At 35.1% G+C, this 20456-nt stretch overlaps 1 protein-coding gene across 1 annotated transcript in view; it reads left to right on the top strand.

Moving 5' to 3' along the window:
* Nucleotides 1-20148, top strand: part of CNTLN (centlein) — a 492075-nt gene extending 471927 nt beyond the window's left edge. The window contains exon 27 of the mRNA XM_069090553.1: nucleotides 19279-20148. Within this exon, the coding sequence (XP_068946654.1) occupies nucleotides 19279-19380 (102 nt within the window). The 3' untranslated portion in view covers nucleotides 19381-20148. The remainder of the gene's footprint in view (nucleotides 1-19278) is intronic.
* Nucleotides 20149-20456: the final 308 nt, after the last annotated feature.

The raw sequence follows: 20456 nt of genomic DNA, 5'->3' as shown, positions 1-20456 counted from the left end.
GAAGCAGAAGCCAAGCTAGAGTTCCTGCGATGGCTAGCAGTGGTGGCGACGGTGGCGGCAGCAGCAGAGGCAGCAGCAGCGTGAAGCCCTTTTTGAGTCAGCCAGAATTTCTTCTAAGGACTCCTGCTGAGGACTGCCAGGGGCCAGAGCTGCTGGGAGCACACTTCCTGGATGCTGGGTGGTTGCTGTGAGTGGGGAGAGGAGGACCTTTGCCTGAGGTAGCCTGTTCTGTTTTAAAGGCTTGAGAATGTGGGTGCTTTCTACTTTATCTACCTGTGCCAAATTTCATAACTACTCTGATGGCTTTCACTTTCTGGTTTTGGGACTCAGTCTTTTGGTATTTTAATAAATTTTTCTAGCTTATTCCCCCATATGGCAAGCCTGATGTATTTTGTGATGGATAATTATATCAGCATATCTGTAATTTCCATAGGTATTGTGAATATGGCATTGCTGATACAAAATCAGGCTAAGAAGTTTGCATTCTAACCTGTAATCAGTAGAGAGCCATATAATATTTTTGAGCAAGGGAGTAAATATATGAATATATGCATTAATATGGCATATACTAATTAAAAATACTGTTGTTGTTGTTTAGTCATTTTAGTCATGTCCAACTCTTTGTGAGCCCATTCAGAGTTTTCTTGGCAAAGATTCTGGAGTAGTTAGCCATTTCCTTCTCCACTTTACAGAGGAGGAACTGAGGCAAACAGGATTAAGTGACTTGCCCAGGGTCACACAAGTAATAAGTGTCTGAGGCCATATTTGAACTCAGAAACATAAGTCTTCCTGACTTCAGGTTGACACTTTCCACTACACTGCCTCACTGTCCTAATTAAGACATTAATATGACCTAAATATGTGCATTAAAATACTTGCCTTGATAGCTGTCTGAAGGATAGATAGGAGATAAGAGAGCCTGGTTACCAGTTATCAAGTTTTTACAATATTCCAGGCAAGAGCTATTTCTTCTCTAAGCTTCTCTATTTCTGTTGATGGCAAATAATTCTGCAAGGCATTCCACTTAGTCACTTTTGATCTGCCCCCTCTCTCACTTCCCACATACAAGCAGTTGGAAAGTCCTATTGATTTCTGCCTCATGGTGTGTCTTTCAGGAATGTCCTCTTTTTTATTTACACTGTCATTGCCCTAGTTTAGATCTTCATCAGCCCTTACCTGGGTAAGGAGAGAAGGGGTAAGAACACAGTGGTTTTAAAAAGTGGAGGATAAATGAGTAAGTTCACAATGAATAATCTGAACTTTCTCTGTAATATTTCGGTGATTTTTGGTTTTTTTGGGAGGGTGGGTGGGAAGGAAGGAGTTGGAGAGAGTTTAGAACAACTGCCTTGGGGAATGTGCCAGAATCAATGCATTGAATAAAAGGGTTGCCTGAAGCAGTGACAGCTGTTGTTCAGCATCATATTAACTACCTCCATACCCTCCTGCTCATAAGTTAATACTAGGTTTTTTTTTCTCTGTTATGTCTGTATTGAAATAAGTTGAATGTGTTATGAAGGACAACAGATATCATTTTCTTATTCCATATTGCTGTTGAAGTTCAGAAAGAAACAATCTTAAAACAAGTGACTATCCTTTTCTTTTATAGTTAATATTCTATAGACTGTTGGATAGGTGGATAAAATAGTTCAGTGAAAGTAATAAAATGCAAACATCCCAAACCACCAACCCAGGATTCACTGAAAGTTTCTTTGGTACAAGCTCTGACAGAGGGATGGATGTGATATGTACCTTATCCTGTTCACATGTTATTTTGTTTTCTTATGCTACATCTCTATATTTGAAAGCTTTTCAATGTACATATCACATCTATTAAAATATTGTTTTTAATTTTTTATGGATCATTATTATATCTGGGCAATTATGAGAAACAGCTCAGTCTTAATTTGAGTTCTCCTGGACATTTTATGGTCTGTGAGAAGCAGTGTGGTATAGTAGCTGCAGAACTAGCCCTGAAGCCAGAAGACCAGAGTTTCAAGGAGAACTTGTGACACTTGCAATCTTTTAAGCTCCCAGTATGTTAGGCAACTTTAAAAAAAAATTTTTTGGTCTTTATTAATTTGTTTGATTACTTTTAATTTACAAGATTCAATTCCACAATTCCCTGAGTTTCAAATTTTCTCCCCCTTCCACCTCCCCCCCGCCCATGGTGGCATACAATTAAGTATAGGATCAGCAAATACTTTCACATTAGACATTTGTCTAGGCAACTCTTGAAAGTTATAAATTGCAGAGAAAGTGCTGGCCTGCAGTGGTAAAAAGGAGTCCCTCCTCATCCCCTTGGAAGTTCCCTATGTCAGTGAAAACAGGTCCAGTCTACATATCCTGATCCCATTTCTTATATATGAATTTCTTGTTCAACAGTCTGTAAAACCAGCCAAAAAACTTTTGATCTATAATTCTAGAGACCAGGTCATGGCTTGCTAAATATTTGAATGATACTTGGCAGTCTTCAGTGATATGCTAAGCAGTTTCTGCCATCTCCTTGCAGTATCATGTCACTTAACCTGGGTTCCTTAAGGAGAACTTTTCTGTAATTTCTCATGGCATTGACCTGGTCCTAAATCACCATCATAAACCCCATCCAATTCTACAAACAAACCCATATGACCCAGTCCTCTGTCCTACACTTCTTTGTCAACATATTATAAGCTCGTTTCATGCATATGCCACCCACAGAGGGTCTTTTGATTCCCCATCTGGAACTTAGCTATTTCATAGGCTACCACTAGAAGTAAATCATTTATGGTTTTATTTGATAAGTTTACTAGCATGTATCTTTGTCCTCTTTTACTATTTCTAGTAACACAATGCTTTCTTATTCCAGAAAGAATTTTTCTTTTTTAAACCTGTTTATCATGTGGTCTGAGAATATCTACTGATCCTTTTCCTCCTTTTCAAATAGTCTTATAATTTTTCTACAGTTGCTTCAGGGTGATAAGTTCTATGTTTCATTACTGTCCTATTTTTGTTAGGATGCTTCCTGTTCTAAAATAATCTACTGTGTTCCATTTTCCAGTTCCAAAATCACATATTAAGACTGGTATTTTTATAGAAGTGGGTAAGAGAATATATCTGGAAATGACCATGATGTTAAAATAAAAGGCATTAATAAAACTTATCTTTAAAAATTAGACCTCTATCCATATATGATAGATATAGAAGTAATTATTCCTTGAAGCAGGGAAGAGTGAAAGAAATCACATCTTGACCTTGAATAATAATTCTATATTGTACCTCATAATTTTTAGTCTAAGATTTAAAATTAGAGAGTAAGATAAGTATAAAATATAGCTTTTGACAGTTTATGATTATCAGACCTAGCTTTTGCAATATAGCTTCCTAATTATGCAAATTTTTTGTACAACTCCAAATGCCTCTTAGGGGAAGATAGATCTTTGGCAGAGGGAATATAGGGAACTTTATAGTCAACAACAAGTAACATTTAGAAGCTATAATGTAACTGTCCTCAGAATTGTGAACCCCCCAAAAAATATTGTTTTTGAAGTTTTCTACCTTATTTTAGCACTCTAAAAATATTGTGTTCATTCCAACAAGCAAAATAGCTTTCTTGAATTCTGTCTTTATGTAAGTTATATATTGCCTATGTAAGATATATGGATTATGTGCTTACGAAATCCATTGATATGGATCCCTGGAACTTTTCCCTGTGATCTCTGAGAGGGGGTACTGGACTAATATCTTTCTGCCTCTTGATATACTACTGGAGAAGAAGAACCATTTTTAGGTTTAAAACAAAAGCCGCATCTGGGTTCATATTCAGAGGAAGATGATGGAGCTAAAAAAAAGTGACTCCTTTTACAAGGAGAAACATCAAATGGTTGCAGACACAAAAAATATTTCTTGGAAGGACTTAAAAAGGACTTTAAAAATCAAATAAGAGAGATTGAGGAAAAATTAGGAAAAAACACAAGAACAATCCAAGAAAATTATGAAAAAAAGTCAACCAACTAGAAATAGAGAATTAAAAACTTAAAGAAGAAAATAATCCCTTGAAAACTAGAATTGGGCAAAGGATAGCTAATGACATACTAAAGCACAAAGAAATAATAAAACAAAAAAGAAGAGAATGTGAAACATCTCTATCAGAAAAACAACTGATCTGTAGAGCAGACAGGAAAAATAATATAAGGATAGTTGGACTACTTGAAAATTATTATTAAAAAGAGAATCAATACATTATTACAAGAAACTATGAAGGAAATTACTGTGAAGTTCTGGAATAAGAAGGCAAAACAGAAATAGGAAAAATTCACCAAACACCACCTGAAAGAGATCTAGGAGGAAAACTTACAGGAATATCATAACTAGTTTCAGTGCTCCCCAGTTAAGGAAAAAATATTGGAAACAACAACAAGAAACAACTTAAAGATTGTGGAGCTAAAATAAGGATTTCACAAAATCTAGCAACTACTTCATTGAAAGACCATAGGTCTTGGACTACTATATTTCATAGAACAAAAGACCTGGAGTTACAACTGGGCATAACTTACATAAGTATGATCCTGAATGAAAAAAAATGGACATTTAACAAACTGAAAGACTTTTCAGACATTTGTGACAAAACCCCCCAGCAGAACTTAGGGGAAAATTCTACATATAACATCCAGGAGAAATATAAGACAAACATTAAAAACCAATTATAAGGGACTCGGTAAGGTCCAAATTGTTTATTTCTTATATATGAAAATATTATCAGATCTTTTGCAACTATCATTTTTATTTGGGTTGTTTGAAAGAAAGGCTTGGACTGAGCCAAGTATGATGGGATGATTCTTTAAAAAAATAAAACTGTAGGGAGAGAGAAAAAGGAGCAATTATCTCATACAAATGAGGCAAAAAAGGAAAAACTGATAACAGAAGAAGCTAGTAGGGGGGTAAGACCAGTAGTGCTGAAACTTTATTCTCATTAGGAGTGGGTTAGAGAGAGAACAACATATATATCTAGAAAGGTAGAAAAGTCTTCTAAATTCATAAAGAAACAAGAGGGCAAGGCGAAGGGATAAGTTCAGGATAAGGCAGGGGTTCTTGGAGGGGTGGTTAGATTAAGGAATAGGAAGGCAAGGTAGCAGGTAGAAGTAAAGTAGAAGGGATAGGAATAGGGTGAGAAATATTGTAATACATCCCAATTAAATTATTAAAAAATTATCTTAGAGTTAGAAAAAATAATAGTTCATTTAGAAGAATAAAAGGTCAGGAACTTCAAAGAAACCAGGGGGGAAAGAAATAAAGGAAGAAGATTCAGTAGTATCAGATCTATATTATAAGGTGAGAGCATTGTTGAAGTGTAATATGGATAATTTTGATTATTTTAAATTAAAACCTATGCAGCCAATAATAGAAAGAAGGCAGAAAATTGGAAAAAAAACTTGTAGAAACAGTCTCTCAGATAGAATGTGATTGGGTTGGAATATTGCAGTGGTGTAGGAAATGATGAGTGGATTGATTTAGAAAAACATAGAAAGACTTGGCCTAATGAAGGAAAATGCTATTCTACCTTCAGAGAAACAAAAGCTGAGTGGAAAGAAGTATAGTACAGTTATATATACATATATATATATATGTGTGTGTGTGTGTGTGTGTGTGTATGTTTATAGATATCTATATATATGTGTTTTGTATATATATACATATATATACACATATATTTATGTATGTGTGTGTATCTGCTTGATTATAGCCTTCTTTGGGGGTGAGGGAGAGGAAAAATAAAGTAAAAAAAATGCATAGCAGAGAACAAAAGAAAACCTACAAGGAGGCAAAGAAAATCTGGACAACTCTGAAAACAGTGTGTAGTATTTATTATATAGGTTTTCTTGAAATGCAAATTTATTGTTTTATATTAAATCCTCTCTTATGTTCTGTGTACATGACAATTTTTTTTCTTTTCTTATTTTTATTTAAGTCTAGAATAAATTTACTTTTTTTTTGGAGGGGGGAAGGTAGGGCAGCTGGGGTTAAGTGACTTGCCCAAGGTCACATGGTGTGTGTGTGTGTGTGTGTGTGTGAAGTATCTGAGGCTGGATTTGAACTCAGGCCCTCCTGACTCCAGGGCCAGTGTTCTATTAACTGCGCCACCACTAGCCACCCCAGTTTAGAATAAATTTAAAAACAAAAGCCACTGGCCAACCTGGTGACTGTCCCATAAAAGGAAATGAGTAGCCCTTACCTTATATTTGTCATTTGACTCCTTCCCATCAAACTCTAGTTACACAAAAGATACAGATCATGAGTTGCAATAAAACACATTTATCCAAGCAAATAAAAACAGGTTTGCAGTTATAGAATTTAAACAGATTAGACTATACCAGAAAATACAAAGTGAATAAGTTTTCTTAGTGGGAAAAAGCCATCTTAGCTCAAACCAAGAGCTTCTTAGCTCTTTGATAAGATATATCTGATTCCCTTAAGTCTCTGGGAAGGCAAGTTGGGAATTGGGGGTAGGTTGATGATCTAGTTTTACCTATTTGGCTTCTACTTGCAAAGGCCATCTTTCTCACTCCACATATCTGTAGTCAGTTACTAAGTAATCTCTTGAAGAAGAAAAAAAAAGTATCTCTTCTCTCTAATTTCTTACATAAACTCCTCCCCCTACAGTCATACAATATCACTGTCCTCCATTTACGAGAATATCATGAAAAATTCCCTAGCCTTGACTAGAAACTCAGGGTATATCCAAATTCATCCTGCTCAGATTATTGATGATTAAATTCTTTACTGGAGGGCAATAAATATCTCTTGTCTAAACATTTGATTTTCTCTCTCTTCGGACAGAATAGTCTAATGGATACTTGCTATATTTTATTATGTTGTAATTTGTTTCATGCTAAAGTCAATTTAAGGGAAAAAAGTCAAAGACATTTAAAATATTATTTTAGCAATAGTATTTTATTAAGAGCAAAATAAAAATATTGTTAATTTCATTTCTTAAAGTTGAACCTAATTTACTTTTCTACTTTGCTTTCTACTAACATAGGAATATCCATTTTACAATTTTGCCCATTGCAGCTAGTTTTCATATTATAAACTGTGCCTTCTATATCTTATAGTCATGGATGTCATATCCAATATATCCCTCAAACATCTGCACACATCATTTATGTCTTGCCTTTATAGAGGATGCATTTTTATAGAGCCAATTTTTTTAAATATAAGACATAAAGTAGAGATTTTGGCAGTGGAATACCAGTACCCACAGGTAGGAATCTGCAGGTGTTTGTATGAAAGAAGCCATTGAAAATCTGTGCAAAATAAAGCTTTCTTCAGCAACAATTTAACCTTTGTAAACTCTGCGTATGTGTATATGTCAGAGAGAGAGAGATAGTAAAATAGCAGTGTAGAAAAAGGTAAGTGTTGATTTGTGTAATAAATATTCTAATTGAATTTGGTTTCCATGAACTATCCCACTGTTGTCCACTTCTTTCTCTATAATGGGTGCTGAAGAGCTAACACTATTCTAAAATAGCCAGTCTAGAGTGGAAGGTACAATTCTTCTTCCTGTGCTTTATGCAAGAGTTGAAAGATAGTCAAGAATTTACCATGCTCCTACTATGTACCAGGCACTATCCTTAGAAATGGGGACCTCCCCCAAAATGCCTGTTTACTAGGATTTCTCAGACCTGTACTTCCCAGTCAGCAAAAGGAACCATAGTCTGAGTTGGAGCTAGCAGGAGCTTTTGTGCAGTGATTTTTCTCCCTATATATCCTCTGCTAGAGACTTATTTGTCAGAGAACATTTTTTACAAAAAATCCCCTTTGTTGATGGCACTTAGGTTTCCAGGTTAAGGGAAACACTTCCACTAAAATCTAGAAACATAGTAGAAGGAAGAAATTCTGCTCTCCACTCAGTCAAGCAGTACAAGAGAACTATGACAAATATCCATGGGAAATAGATCTAATAGGAAAACTCCTTGAGAGCTGTCCTGTCTCCTAGAGAACTCCCCATCTTCCCTAATAATGTAGTTAAGTCTCTCTCACTTAAGACTCAGAGAATTTCTGAGATGATAACTCAAAGGCCACCCTCCTCATTCCAGCCCTCATCACCTTCTACTTGGACTATTTCAGTAGCTTCCTAATCAGTCTCACTACCCAAAGTCTCTCTCAACCAGGGGTTCTTAACCTGCTGTCTTTGAACTTGCTTTTTAAAAAAAATTATAACTGTATTCAAACATAATTGTTTTCCTTTGTAATCTGTGTATTTTATTTTATTCATTTAAGAACTTTTTTTTTCTGTGAAGGGTTCCTAAGTTTCATGAGACTGCCAAAGGGATTTATGTTATAACAAAAAGGCTTAAGAATCTTGCTTTAATTCATCTTCCACGTATCTTCCAAAATGATTTTTCTAAATTGAAGGTTTGACCCAATTACTTTCCCACTCTGGTGGGGAAACTCTGGCTCCCCGTTATGTATACAATAAAATATAAACTACTGTTTAGAATTTAAAACTTCACAACCTCGGACCTTTATGAACCCTTCTGCTTTTATAGACTTATTTCTCATTCTTTTCAAAACCTTTTTTCATTGATACCAACTGTCCTCCTTATTCCTCACACATAACACAGCTTTTCTTTTCTTTTTTTAAATTTTATTTTAAATTTATTTTATTTTAATTTATTATTAAATATTTTAAATTTTATTTATTTATTTTAGTTTTCAATATTCATTTCCACAAGATTTTTGAGTTCTAAATTTTCTTCCCTTCTTTCGCTTATCCCCACCCCAAGGTGGCAAGCATACTGATTACCACTTCCCCCAGTCTTCCCTCTCTTCTATCCCCCCATCTCCCCTTACCTCCTTTCCCTACTTTCTTGTAGGGCAAGATGGATTTCTATACCCCATTGCCTGTATATCTTATTTCCTGGTTGCATGTAGAAACAATTTTTAAATATTTGTTTTTAAAACTTTGAGTTCCAGATTCTCTCCCTTCTTCCCTCCTCACCTATCCCCATTAAGACAAGCAATTCAATATAGTTATGCAAGACATTTCCATAGTAGTTATATTGTGAAAGACTAACTATATTTCCTTCCATCCTATCCTGACACCCATTTATTTTATTTTCTCCTTTGACCCTGTCCCTTTTCAAAAGTGTTTGCTTCTGAAAATACCCTCCCACAATCTGCCCTCCCTTCTATCATCTCTCCATTTTATACCCTCCTCCCCCGTTTTTCTGTAGGGTAAGATACTCAGTTGAGTGTATATGTTATTCCTTCCTTAAGCCAAATCCAATGAGAGTAGGTTTACTCACTCCCTTTCACCTCTCTGCTCTACCCCTCCATTGTGACAGTTTTCTCTTGCCTCTTTTATGTAAGATAATTTACCCTATTCTGTCTCTCCCTCTCTCTTCCCAATATATTCCCCTCTCACCTCTTAATTTTATTTTTTAGATATCATCCCTTCATATTCAGCTCACCAAGCCCTCTGTATATGTATGCATATATACATATACACACATATAATACACACACACACACACACACACACATATATATATATACACACACATAGTTCCTTCAGTTATCCTAATACTAAAAAAAGGCTCATGAGTTACAAATATCGTCATTCCATGTAGGAATGTAAATAGATCAACTTTAATAAGTTCCTTATGATTTCTCTTTCCTGTTTATCTTTTCATGCTTCTCTTGATTCTTGCATTTGAAAGTCAAATTTTCTGTTCAGCTCTGTTCCTTTCATCAAGAATGCTTGAAAGTCCTCTATTTCATTGAATATCCATATTTTGCCCTGGAGTATTATACTCAGTTTTGCTGAGTAGGTGATTATTGGTTTTAATCCTGGCTCCTTTGACCTCTGGAATATCATATTCCAAGCCCTTCTATCCCTTAATGTAAAAGCTTATAGATCTTGTTATCCTGATTGTGTTTCCACAATACTCAAATTGTTTCTTCCTGACTGCTTGTAATATTTTCTCCTTAACCTGGGAACTCTTGAAGTTGACTATAATCTTCCTAGGAGTTTCCTTTTTGGGATCCTTTTCAAGAGGCAGTTAGTGGATTTTTTTCATTTTCTAATTTACCCTCTGGTTCAAGAATAGCAGGGCAGCTTTCCTTGAGAATTTCTTGAAAGATGGTGTCTAGGCTCTTTTTTGATCATGGCTTTCAGGTAGTCCAATAATTTTAAATTCTTTCTCTTGGGTCTATTTTCCAGTTCAGTTGTTTTTCCAATGAAATATTTTATATCATCTTCTATTTTTTAATTCTTTTGAATTTGTTTTATAATATCTTTATTTCTCATAAAGTCATTAGCTTCCATTTACTCCATTCTAACTGTGAAGGAATTATTTTCTTCAATGAGCTTTTGGACTTCCTTTTTCCATATGGTCAGTTTAAGACATTCTTCTCCTCATTGGCTTTTTGGGCCTCTTTTCCATTTGAGTTAGTCTATTTTTTAAGGTATTATTTTCTTCAGTTTTTTTAGGTCTCCTTAACAGGCTGCTGATTCATTTTTTGTGATTTTCTTGCATCACTCTCATTTCTCTTCCCAGTTTTTCCTCTACTTCTCTTATTTGATTTTCAAAATCCTTCTTGAGCTCCTCCTTGGCCTGTGACCAATTCATATTTTTCTTGGAGGCTTTTGATGCAGGAGTTTTCACTTTGTTGTCTTCTGGTTCTATATTTTTTTATCTTCTTTGTCACCAAAGAACAATTCTATAGTCTGTTTGCTTATTATTCCAGCCAGTTACTTGACCCTTGAACTCCCTGCCACAGCAGAAATCTGCCTCCAGAGCAGAGAGCACTGTGTCCCAAATCCCCAGGGCCCTGCACAGCTGCCGCCAGAACCACCTCCAGGCACCCACCTCAGAACTGCAAAGAGGACCCCTTCTCTACAGCAAGCACAAGCTCTGCCACGGCAGCATTCCAGCCCACCCAGGACCATGGCCCAGATCTAAGCAGTGCAAAGCAAGAGAATCCTGCCTTGGCACCAGCAAAGAGATTCCTGTGACTGCCTTCCAGTCAACTGCCTGGTTCCCCCACCATCCATGGGTCTGGAGCTGAGGAAGCAGCCACCCTGCTGCTGCTGCTGTAGCCACCATCTTTATTGCCCCAGGGGCAGGGGCCATACCATGCTCTTCTCTCTCCCAGGTCTAACATAGTTTATCCACTGACTTGCTCTCTCCCTGGAATTTCTCAACAGACCATCATCAACCACTCCAAAGCCATTGATCATATGGAAGTCATTCCTTCTCTAACCAAACTTCCAAGTGAAGAGGTTTTGAATGCCATTAGTGTCCTCTTGTATGCCACATAACCTGGCACTGATACTATTCCAGCTGAGATTTACAAGGCTGAGGGTCCACTTCTCATACAAAAGCTGACTGAAATCTTCTGGGTTATAGGGCAAGAGGAGGTTATTTCCCAGGAATTCAAGTATGCTTCTATTGTTCATCTTTATAAAGGAAAAGGAAATAGATTGTCCTGTGATAGTCACAAGGGGATCTCTGTCTTTGTCATTGCCAGCAAAATGCTCTCTAGAGTTCTTCTTATAGGCTGATCCTTCGCCTGGAAGATGGCAATCTACTCAAGAGCCAGGGTGGCTTCAGAAAGAGCTAAGAATGACTGATATGGTGTTTGTTGCTCAGAAACTGCAGGAGAAATTCCAGGGGCAGAACAGAACAGATGTCAGTAAACAACATTTGTAGATCTAAGGAAGGCCTTTGCCACTGTCAGTCTTGAGGGCTTGTGAAAAATTATGGCAAAATTTGGTTGCCCAGAGAAGTTTATCAGTATTGCCCATCAATTTTATTATGGCATACTTGCCTGGCTTCTGTATAATGGATGATGTTCTCATGCTTGCCCAGTCAACAATGGAGTGCAACATTGCTTTTTATCATGATGGTTCTGTGATGTTGTCAGATAACTTCAACGAGGATGTGTCTTACCACCTTTTGTCCCTATACAAAAGCTGAAAACATAACTTCAAATTGGAAGGAGAACTTGGGATTTGTGGCTAAAAATGTGCAGTGAATTGGAGCCCTTTAAATGTGTAACTCTGCTAGTTTATAGTCAGGAGGCAGGTAGGAGGCTTAGAGCATAATGGTGCAGTGTGATCCTTGGGCCTGGACGAGAGGGAAGCAAGAGAGAAGGAAGGACAAAGATCGACTACTCCCACCCTTACAGAGCTTTGAAAACCTGCTCACATTTTTTACAAACTGGTTATGTGATTTTTTAAGAACCCCCACTCTAACAAATTAGCAATTCCTAAACAAGTAGAAAAAAATAAATTGAAAAAGCTGGAGGAAAATAAATGAAAAGTAATTCTGCCATCCTTAATAGCATGGGTCCAATAGTCTTTATTTTCAAAGGGCTTTTACTGTGAACCCTACTGGGGAAGGTTTAAATGGTTAGATGACTTGTGGTTCACACTACTGAGGCCATTGAAGCTGTCACAGATACATTGGAGGACTGGAGGATGGCACTCAACTGATGAACAAAATGACAGTTTTAAGAAGCCAGCAAAATTGATAAAATGTTTAACAATGCATTTTTGAAATGGAAAGCAGAAAATCAAGTTGCTAAAATTTTTAAATGACCTGGGTAAATACATAAAAATGAGAAAACAAAGAATTCTCAGTAACTTTGAATCACAATTATATACCAGCAGAACTAAGTCTGTAAAGGGAAGAGTTTACTTCAGTGTTCTTAATATTTAGGCTACCTCCAAATCAGATTTCTTCTGTGAGTATGTGGCATTGCTATATCTCACTCTGGCTTCATTTTCTGGCATCTTAATTGCCATTAATACTTCACATACTTAGGTAACATAGTCCACATGTGGTACTTCCACTATTTTGAGAATATATTATTATTGAAGGAATGGCAAATTGACATATATTCTTCCAGTTTTGTCAGCTAATACATTTGGGAACATCTGAATTAGATGAGTCCTATTACAGGTATTTTGTAGTTTCACCTCCACACTTTTTTGCCATTTTGCATGTATCCATCATCCACACATCTGCCATCTTCCTTTACAATGTTTTACATATGAGTTTGTACTTTAAACCAGTGTGCAGAGACTACTATATCTCTCTGCTTGGCAAGAAGCCTAAGTTTTTGCTTCCTTGTTGCAATTACTAGTTCATATCAATTTAAATCTTGGTAAAAAAATGGTGATAATTTGTGTCAATACCTTTACCTTTATCCATTTGTCATTTTAAAAAGTTATTTTAAACTAATCAAGTTAGAGTTATTTTAATTTAATGCAATGTTTTCACCTTTTTTCTGATTTGGTAGTGACTAACTACCTAATTGATGGTGTGATTGAACACAACTAATTAAAAAATGATTCCCATGATGAAAACCAGTTGTTTTCTATTAATATATAGTCCATTTCATTTTGTCATGATATTGTTTGAGTCATGTTGTGCCAACATTATCTGACTATTTGTAAAGTATTTATGATACATATGCTTATGGCTCTTGGAAAGTTTATAAGCTTTTGTCTCCTTTAATTTCTTTATTCAAAACCATACTTTCTAACTTATTTTTTCACAGTGTTTCTCTGTGGTCAGTCACCTCATTGTGTGTGTGTGTGCCTATGTCTGTGTCTGTGTCTGTGTATTATTTATCTGATTATATATGTTGCTTTGGTTTAAAGGACATTGTAAAGTTCTTTATGAAATTTTCCTTTGTTTTCACACTCTTCAATAGGTACGGGCAATAAATTATCTTTTTATTTAATTTCATAAATAATTGATTGTGATCTTTGTATGTTACTATCAGACACGTGTCTGCTGATGTGTATTATAAGCAATACAAGCTAAGGTATACAAGGATCACATGAAATGATGTTTCCTCTTGCTTTGGGGCAAAAGCCTGAAGTCCAGCCTCTATCACAATACTGGCTATGTGACATTGGGCAAACCCCTTCATTTGTCGGTACTCTAGGCCAGTGGTGTCACACTCATAAATGGATCTGCTGCAGATGTAGACAATCACAAATGAACATCTGTTATATTGTATTTTTATTTATTTTGTTTATTTATTAAACATTTTCCAATTATGCTTTAATTGGGTTGGGGCAGCATTCAGGAGTTGCTATGCACACAGCCCTTGACAACCAGTTGGATACTCTAGGTAACTTTCTAATTTCTATAAGTTGCAGGGAAGATTCCAAGCTGCATTGGTAGAGGAAGTTACCTCAGCTTTGAGTTCCCTATATCAAGGAAATCACAGGTATATTTCCTTTCCTTCTCCCATTGCTTTGGAGCAGCTCTTTTATTTACCACTCTAAAGAGAACTTGTGAACCATCCTTTCATTTATCTGTAACTTGCTTGAGTCTTCTGGTTTCATTAATATTGTGAATGTCAGTATTAGTGGTTTAGTTCCTTCAGTAGTATTTCTGCTTATTGGCCAGTGGGCATATAGCTTGAATTATTTTTTAAATAATAAGTATTTTATTTTCCTCTCACTTTTCCCTGCTACTAAAAAAAATAAAAACAAAACCCTTGTAACATATGTATAGTAAAGCAAGACAAATTCTCACGTTGCTTATGTCCATAAATACATGTCTCATTCTTCAAATTGAGTACATCACCTGTCTTTTGGGAGACAGATAACCTTCTTCATTATAGGTGCTCTGAAATCATGGTTGGTCATTGTGTTGATAAAAGTTAAATATTTCAAAGTCGTTCACTTTTGTATTGTTATTTTTATTGCATAAAGTGTTCTTCTGGTTCTTTCTTCAGTGTGCATCAGTTTATTTACTTATTACCAAGTTGTTTTTTTCTGAAACTGTCCCCTTCATCATTTCTTAGGGCAAATTAATATTTTATTACAATCATTCATATACTATAACTTGTTCAGGCATTCCACAATTGATGGGTACTCCATTAGTTTCCAATTCTTTCTACAAAAAGAACTGCTACAAATATTTTTGTGCCTATGGGTCATTTTCCTCTTTCTTTGGTCTCTTTAACACATAGGTCTAGTAATAGGATCATTGAGTCAAAGGGTATGCAGTTTATAACTTTTCAGGAATATTCCAAATTGTTTTCCAGAATGGCAGGACAAATTCACAATACCAGCAACCATGTATTAATGTACCTATTTTTTCATAACTTCATCAAAGTTTGTTATTTTCCTTTATTACTACCTTCACTATTCAACATGTGTGAGGTAGAACCACAGAGTTGTTTTAATTTTCGTGTTTCTACTTGTGATTTGAAGAATTTTCTTTTTATGCCTATTTTAATCCCACTTGTCTTCTGAGAACTTCCTGTTTATATTCTTGGACCATTTTTTCACTTGGGGAAAATATTCTTACGAATTTGAATCCATTTCATTATAGATCCTGGAGATAAGACTTTTAGCAGAGAAATGTATTGTAAAGATTTTTCCAACAGTTAACAGTTTCCCTTCTAATCATAGCTTCATTGGTTACGTTTGTTGCAAAGGCAACTAGATGGTACAAAGGACGGAGCACCAGGCCTGGAGTCAGGAAGACCAGAATTAGAATCCAGCCTCAGCCATTCACTAGCTGTGTGACACTGAGCAAGCCACTTAACCCTGTTTGCCTTACTTTCCTCATCTATAAAATGAGCTAGAGAAGGAAATGGCAAACCATTGCAGTATCTTTGTCAAGAAAATGACAAATTGGGGTCACAAAGAAAGCCAACTGAACAACAACAACAATCAAAATTTTCCATTTTATCTACTGTGATCCTCTACATGCCTTGTTTGGTCACATCCACAGATCTGGAAATTAAGTTCTTCCTTGCTCCCCTGGCTTGGTTATGATGTGACCTTTTGTATTTGTCATGCATCAATTTGGAGCTTATTTTGATACATGGTGCTCTAAAACTAATTTCAGCCAGATGACTTTCCAGTTTTCCCAGAAGATTTTGTCAAATAGTGTGTCCTTACCCCAGTACCTGGAGTCTTTGGGTTTAGCAAACACTAGATGAGCTGTTTATTTGTTTCTGTATGTTATAGTCCTAATTTTTTCTACTGATTAACCTCTTTATTTCTTAACCAGTACCAAACTGTTTTGATGATTACTACTTTCTAGCATAGTTTAAGATTGGTGTCTGCTAGGTGCCTTTCCTTTCCTTTTTTTTCCTTCATTATTTTGCTTGAAATTCTTGACCTTGACAGATAAATTGCATTATTACTTTTTGTAGCTCCAAAATGTAAACCTTTGGTAGTTTGATTGGTATGGTACTGAATAAATTAATTTAGGTAGTACTATAATTTTCATGATATTGGCTTGGTTTACCCACGAACAATTAAAGTTTCTCCAGTAATTTAGGTATGCATTTATTTCTATAAAGTGTTTTGTAGTTGATTTCATATAGTTCCTGTGTATAGGAACTTTGTAGATAGACTATCACATATTTTATGTACTTCTCTTTCTTCACTTCATTTGATTTTATTGACTATATTAAGAAATGCTTATAATTTATGTGCATTTATTTTGTATTTTGCTCCTTTGCTAAATTATTGTTTTGATCAATTTTAGTTGGTCCTTTAGTGTTCTCTAAATAAAGCATCATATCCTTGGCAAAAGTAATAATTGTACTTCTTCTTGGGCTATGCTTATTCCTTTCACTTCCTTTTCTTGTTTTGTTGCTAGATTTTCTAAGATAAAAGACATACTTGCTTTACCCCTGATCTTATTTTGAAAGGCCTCTCATTTATCCCCATTACATATAATGTTGATTTTTAGCTTTAGATAAATACTATTTACCCTGTTAAGGGGAGATATATTTTTTTCTGTGTTTTTAGTGTTTTAAATAAAAATAGTTGTATTTTCTCAAAAGTTTTTTCCTGTATCTATCAATATAATCATATGACTTTTGCTGGTTTTGTCATTAATATGGACTATTATTTTGATAGTTGTCCTAATATTGAACTAACTCTGCTCTAACCCTGATATAAATAAAACTTGGTAATGGTGTATAATCCTTTTAATTTGTTCTACAAACTCTTTGATTATGTTCTATTTAAAAATTTTACATCAATGCTCATTAAGGAAATTGGTCTATAGTTTTCTTTCTCTGTTATAACTTTCTGGTTTAAATATAAAGACCATTTTTATATCTTAGAAATAATTTAGTAGATCAGTTTAATACTTAAAAACAATTCCAGAACTATGAGATTCTTATCATCTCAAGGATGTGTGCTTAGATTTAGGGCTAGCTTTTCCCATAAGAATTATAATTCTAGGGAGCGGCTAGGTGGTGCAGTGAATAGAGCACCAGCCCTGGAGTCAGGAGGACCTGAGTTCAAATACAGCCTCAGACACTTAACACAAAAACTAGCTGTGTGACCTTGAGCGAGTCACTTAACCCCAATTGCCCTCCAAAAAGCAAAAAAAAAAAATGATAATTCTAAATTTTGTCATAGGAAATAAGGAAAAATATATCACATTTTTCATGTCAATAATGTGAATTTTATTATACTGGAAATTACACAGGCAATATAGTTTATTTTCAAATTCAAGGAGGGATTAACCTTAATAAGCTGGGAATGTTTGTGATATACAGTAGGAAAATAAGTTTAAAGCATACTTGATTATTTTTGTAATATATTTTCCTCACATGACATGTCAAATGTCATCCATCAAACAAAGTTACTTTTTAACTTTAAAAAGTGAAGCAAATTATATAGGCTGGAACAGATAAACAGAGGTCACAAATTAAATTGGAACAGATGTCATGCACTGTTGCATCATCTGACTGGTGAAATTTAAGGAAGGTTTATAATTAAAACAGCATCAGAAAAAAAATCCCCTGATTTCACAATGAACCTCAATTAAGCACAAATTATTTTCACTTTTTATATTTCATCAACTCAGAAAAGTGTATTCACCTTAATTTATATACTAACCCTTGAAGTATAAGGAGAACATTGTATAAAATGATGCCATTTATTCCATATTGTGTAGTCACTAGATATGTAAGATCCAGAATCTGGTCCTCTCTCACCAATTCCATAAAAAACCTGAGCAAATCACTATTTTGCTTCAGCTTTCCCTTAAATGCTGGTCACTCTGGTCTTACCTACTTTTTAAGGACATAAGACTCCATGTACCATTGTACTAAGTGGTGTAGTGAGAAGAGCACTACATATGGAGTCCAAGGACCTGGGTTTGAATCCAGGCTTTGCAACTGCCCACCTCACTCCTGATCTTTCAGGACCTCAGTTAGGACAGATGTCAAAGATAAAGGGTAAATTAGATGATCCTGAGATCACTTCCAGTTCCAAATACTCTGTATCCTACTGTCCCTTCACTGACACTCCTTAACTGACAGTTTTGTTGGAGGCAGACCATATCAACCCAGAATGAGATCTTTGGACAAGCTAGAGAGCTAAATGTATTGTCATGTATTTCTCTGGAAGCTTTAACATTTTTATAGACTTCTTTATTAGCATTAGCTCATTATTTCCTTAGTGGTAAGTTTTAGAGAAGAGAGAGAGGAAGAACTTCTATGCCCTAAGAAGAATCATTTCTGCTCGACAATGACAAGGACAAGAGTGTCCCTAAGAGGAGGAGAGGGGAAGGGAATTGCAAAAGAAATTCCAGTCTTTGTGGGTCTAGAAGGTCTTTAAACAACTCTGTAAGGCACAGAGGACAAAATTTTGATGAATTTACAAGAAGATATATAAATTACAAAGTCCATCCAAGCCTTACCCTTCAGTATATAAACTCAGCCACTTGCAATATGTCTATTATACTTTGATACTCCAAACAAACTTTTCTCTAACATCCTAATCAATGGATGTATTTCCCTCATTTTTTACACTAAAGTTTCACTGTACAACTGTTAAGATCTTTCCCTATAACACAGGGAAGTGTATTGATAGTTCTCGCCCCTTCTTATATGAGTGATGAACTAACAGTACTACTTTCACAGGCCTATGGGCCCTAGAGATGACTATAACCTGTTATTGATCAGCTGATTGAAGATAAATGGCAAAGCTCCTTGTATTGCAGATTACATCATTAACATGGTCAGTAAACCATGAATTGTTCAATAAGGCGTTTATCTTTTTTCATTTTACTTCTGCTCTTTTATCATTTTTATTATAAAGGACAAAATTACCCACACTAACAAGAAAAATCAGTTTTAAAGAGACCAGAAGAAGGTAAAGTAATATGTGCAAAGTTGTCAGAGATAACTGAATGAAATCTGATGTCTTGATGATATTTAGTTGTTTTTTTTAACCGGCAGAAATATAGAATTTTGACAATCATTTTTCTTTTTCTGTTTCTCTTCCAGTTTCCATTTGCTGCATGTTTGTTAGAAGCAATAATGGAAAAAATAAATGAGAAGAAGAAACTTGTTGAAGACTATATTAGATTTATGAAAGCTGTTGGATGATATTGCAATGGACTGTTTTTAAAAATACAAAAAGTATTTTTATGTGGCATGATTGGAAAAATATGAATTTAATCTGATACAGTAACTATGCCAACTATCAATAGTCAGGTTCAATACAAAAAATAGGAATCTGTGAAACTAATTAATTGTCAAACAAGTGAAATTAATTAGGTGCATAACCATTTAAAAGGAAATAGTGTAGCATTTGATTGTTGAATACAAATATTGCCATAAATCAATGCAAACTTAAAAATGATTTTCCTTCCAGTGCATTAGAAATCTGAACAAGCTGAAAACATACAAATTGACTTAAGTACACAGAGGAACCAGCAGATACTCAGGATCTATAATGTTGAGGTTTTAAGAAGAAAAAATACTAAGAAATTTATTTTCTCTTAAGGATGCAATATATATTGTCTTTCATAGAAGTTAGTGGATAATTTGCTTTGTAAACAAATACATAATGAAGCATCATAAGTTAAGGACAAGCTGTTAATAAAGTTACAAATTGTATGATCGAATTGTATTTGTATTCATTGAATTATGTAGGAAGTACTTTATTCTAGAAATATTTTGCAAAAATAAAAATAGTGTTTTCTCTTTTTGCCAAAAGTTTGCGTGGTCATATATCATGGGACCACAGGCCCAGGATGTAAAAGGCCTACAAAAGTCAAATTGTGAACAAATGAGTATTTCAAAGAAAAATAAAATTTCAATCCCTAATAGCAATAATATTCATAATGAAGTATTGCACTTATTGAAATGACAAAACTCAAGTCACCAAAGACTTACCATGTGTCATGTTGGAAGGATGGTGAAAGATCTGTGAGAGTGAGCCCCACTAGAGCCTGACCTTCAGTGCAGTGTTCACTGCTACTATTCCTCTGAGGACACGGTAGTTTACCTTTACCACTACTTGTTAGGAGGCTGCTATGAAAATAAAGTGAGATTAGAGGCATACAAGCATTTTGAAAATTTGAAAGAATGCTGAAATTACAAAGTACTTATTATTTGGAGGACAACATAGACAAGATCTGTAGCTACAGAATGCCAAGATGCCTTCTCTTTTAAAAGAT

Source organism: Petaurus breviceps, unplaced genomic scaffold, assembly GCF_028583685.1.
Source record: "Petaurus breviceps papuanus isolate PSGF00001 unplaced genomic scaffold, PetGlider_PUasm1.0 187, whole genome shotgun sequence".
In the NCBI taxonomy this organism is placed as follows: domain Eukaryota; kingdom Metazoa; phylum Chordata; class Mammalia; order Diprotodontia; family Petauridae; genus Petaurus; species Petaurus breviceps.
The sequence above is the reverse complement of the archived record's forward strand: the minus strand, read 5'-3'. Positions and strand labels throughout refer to the sequence as shown.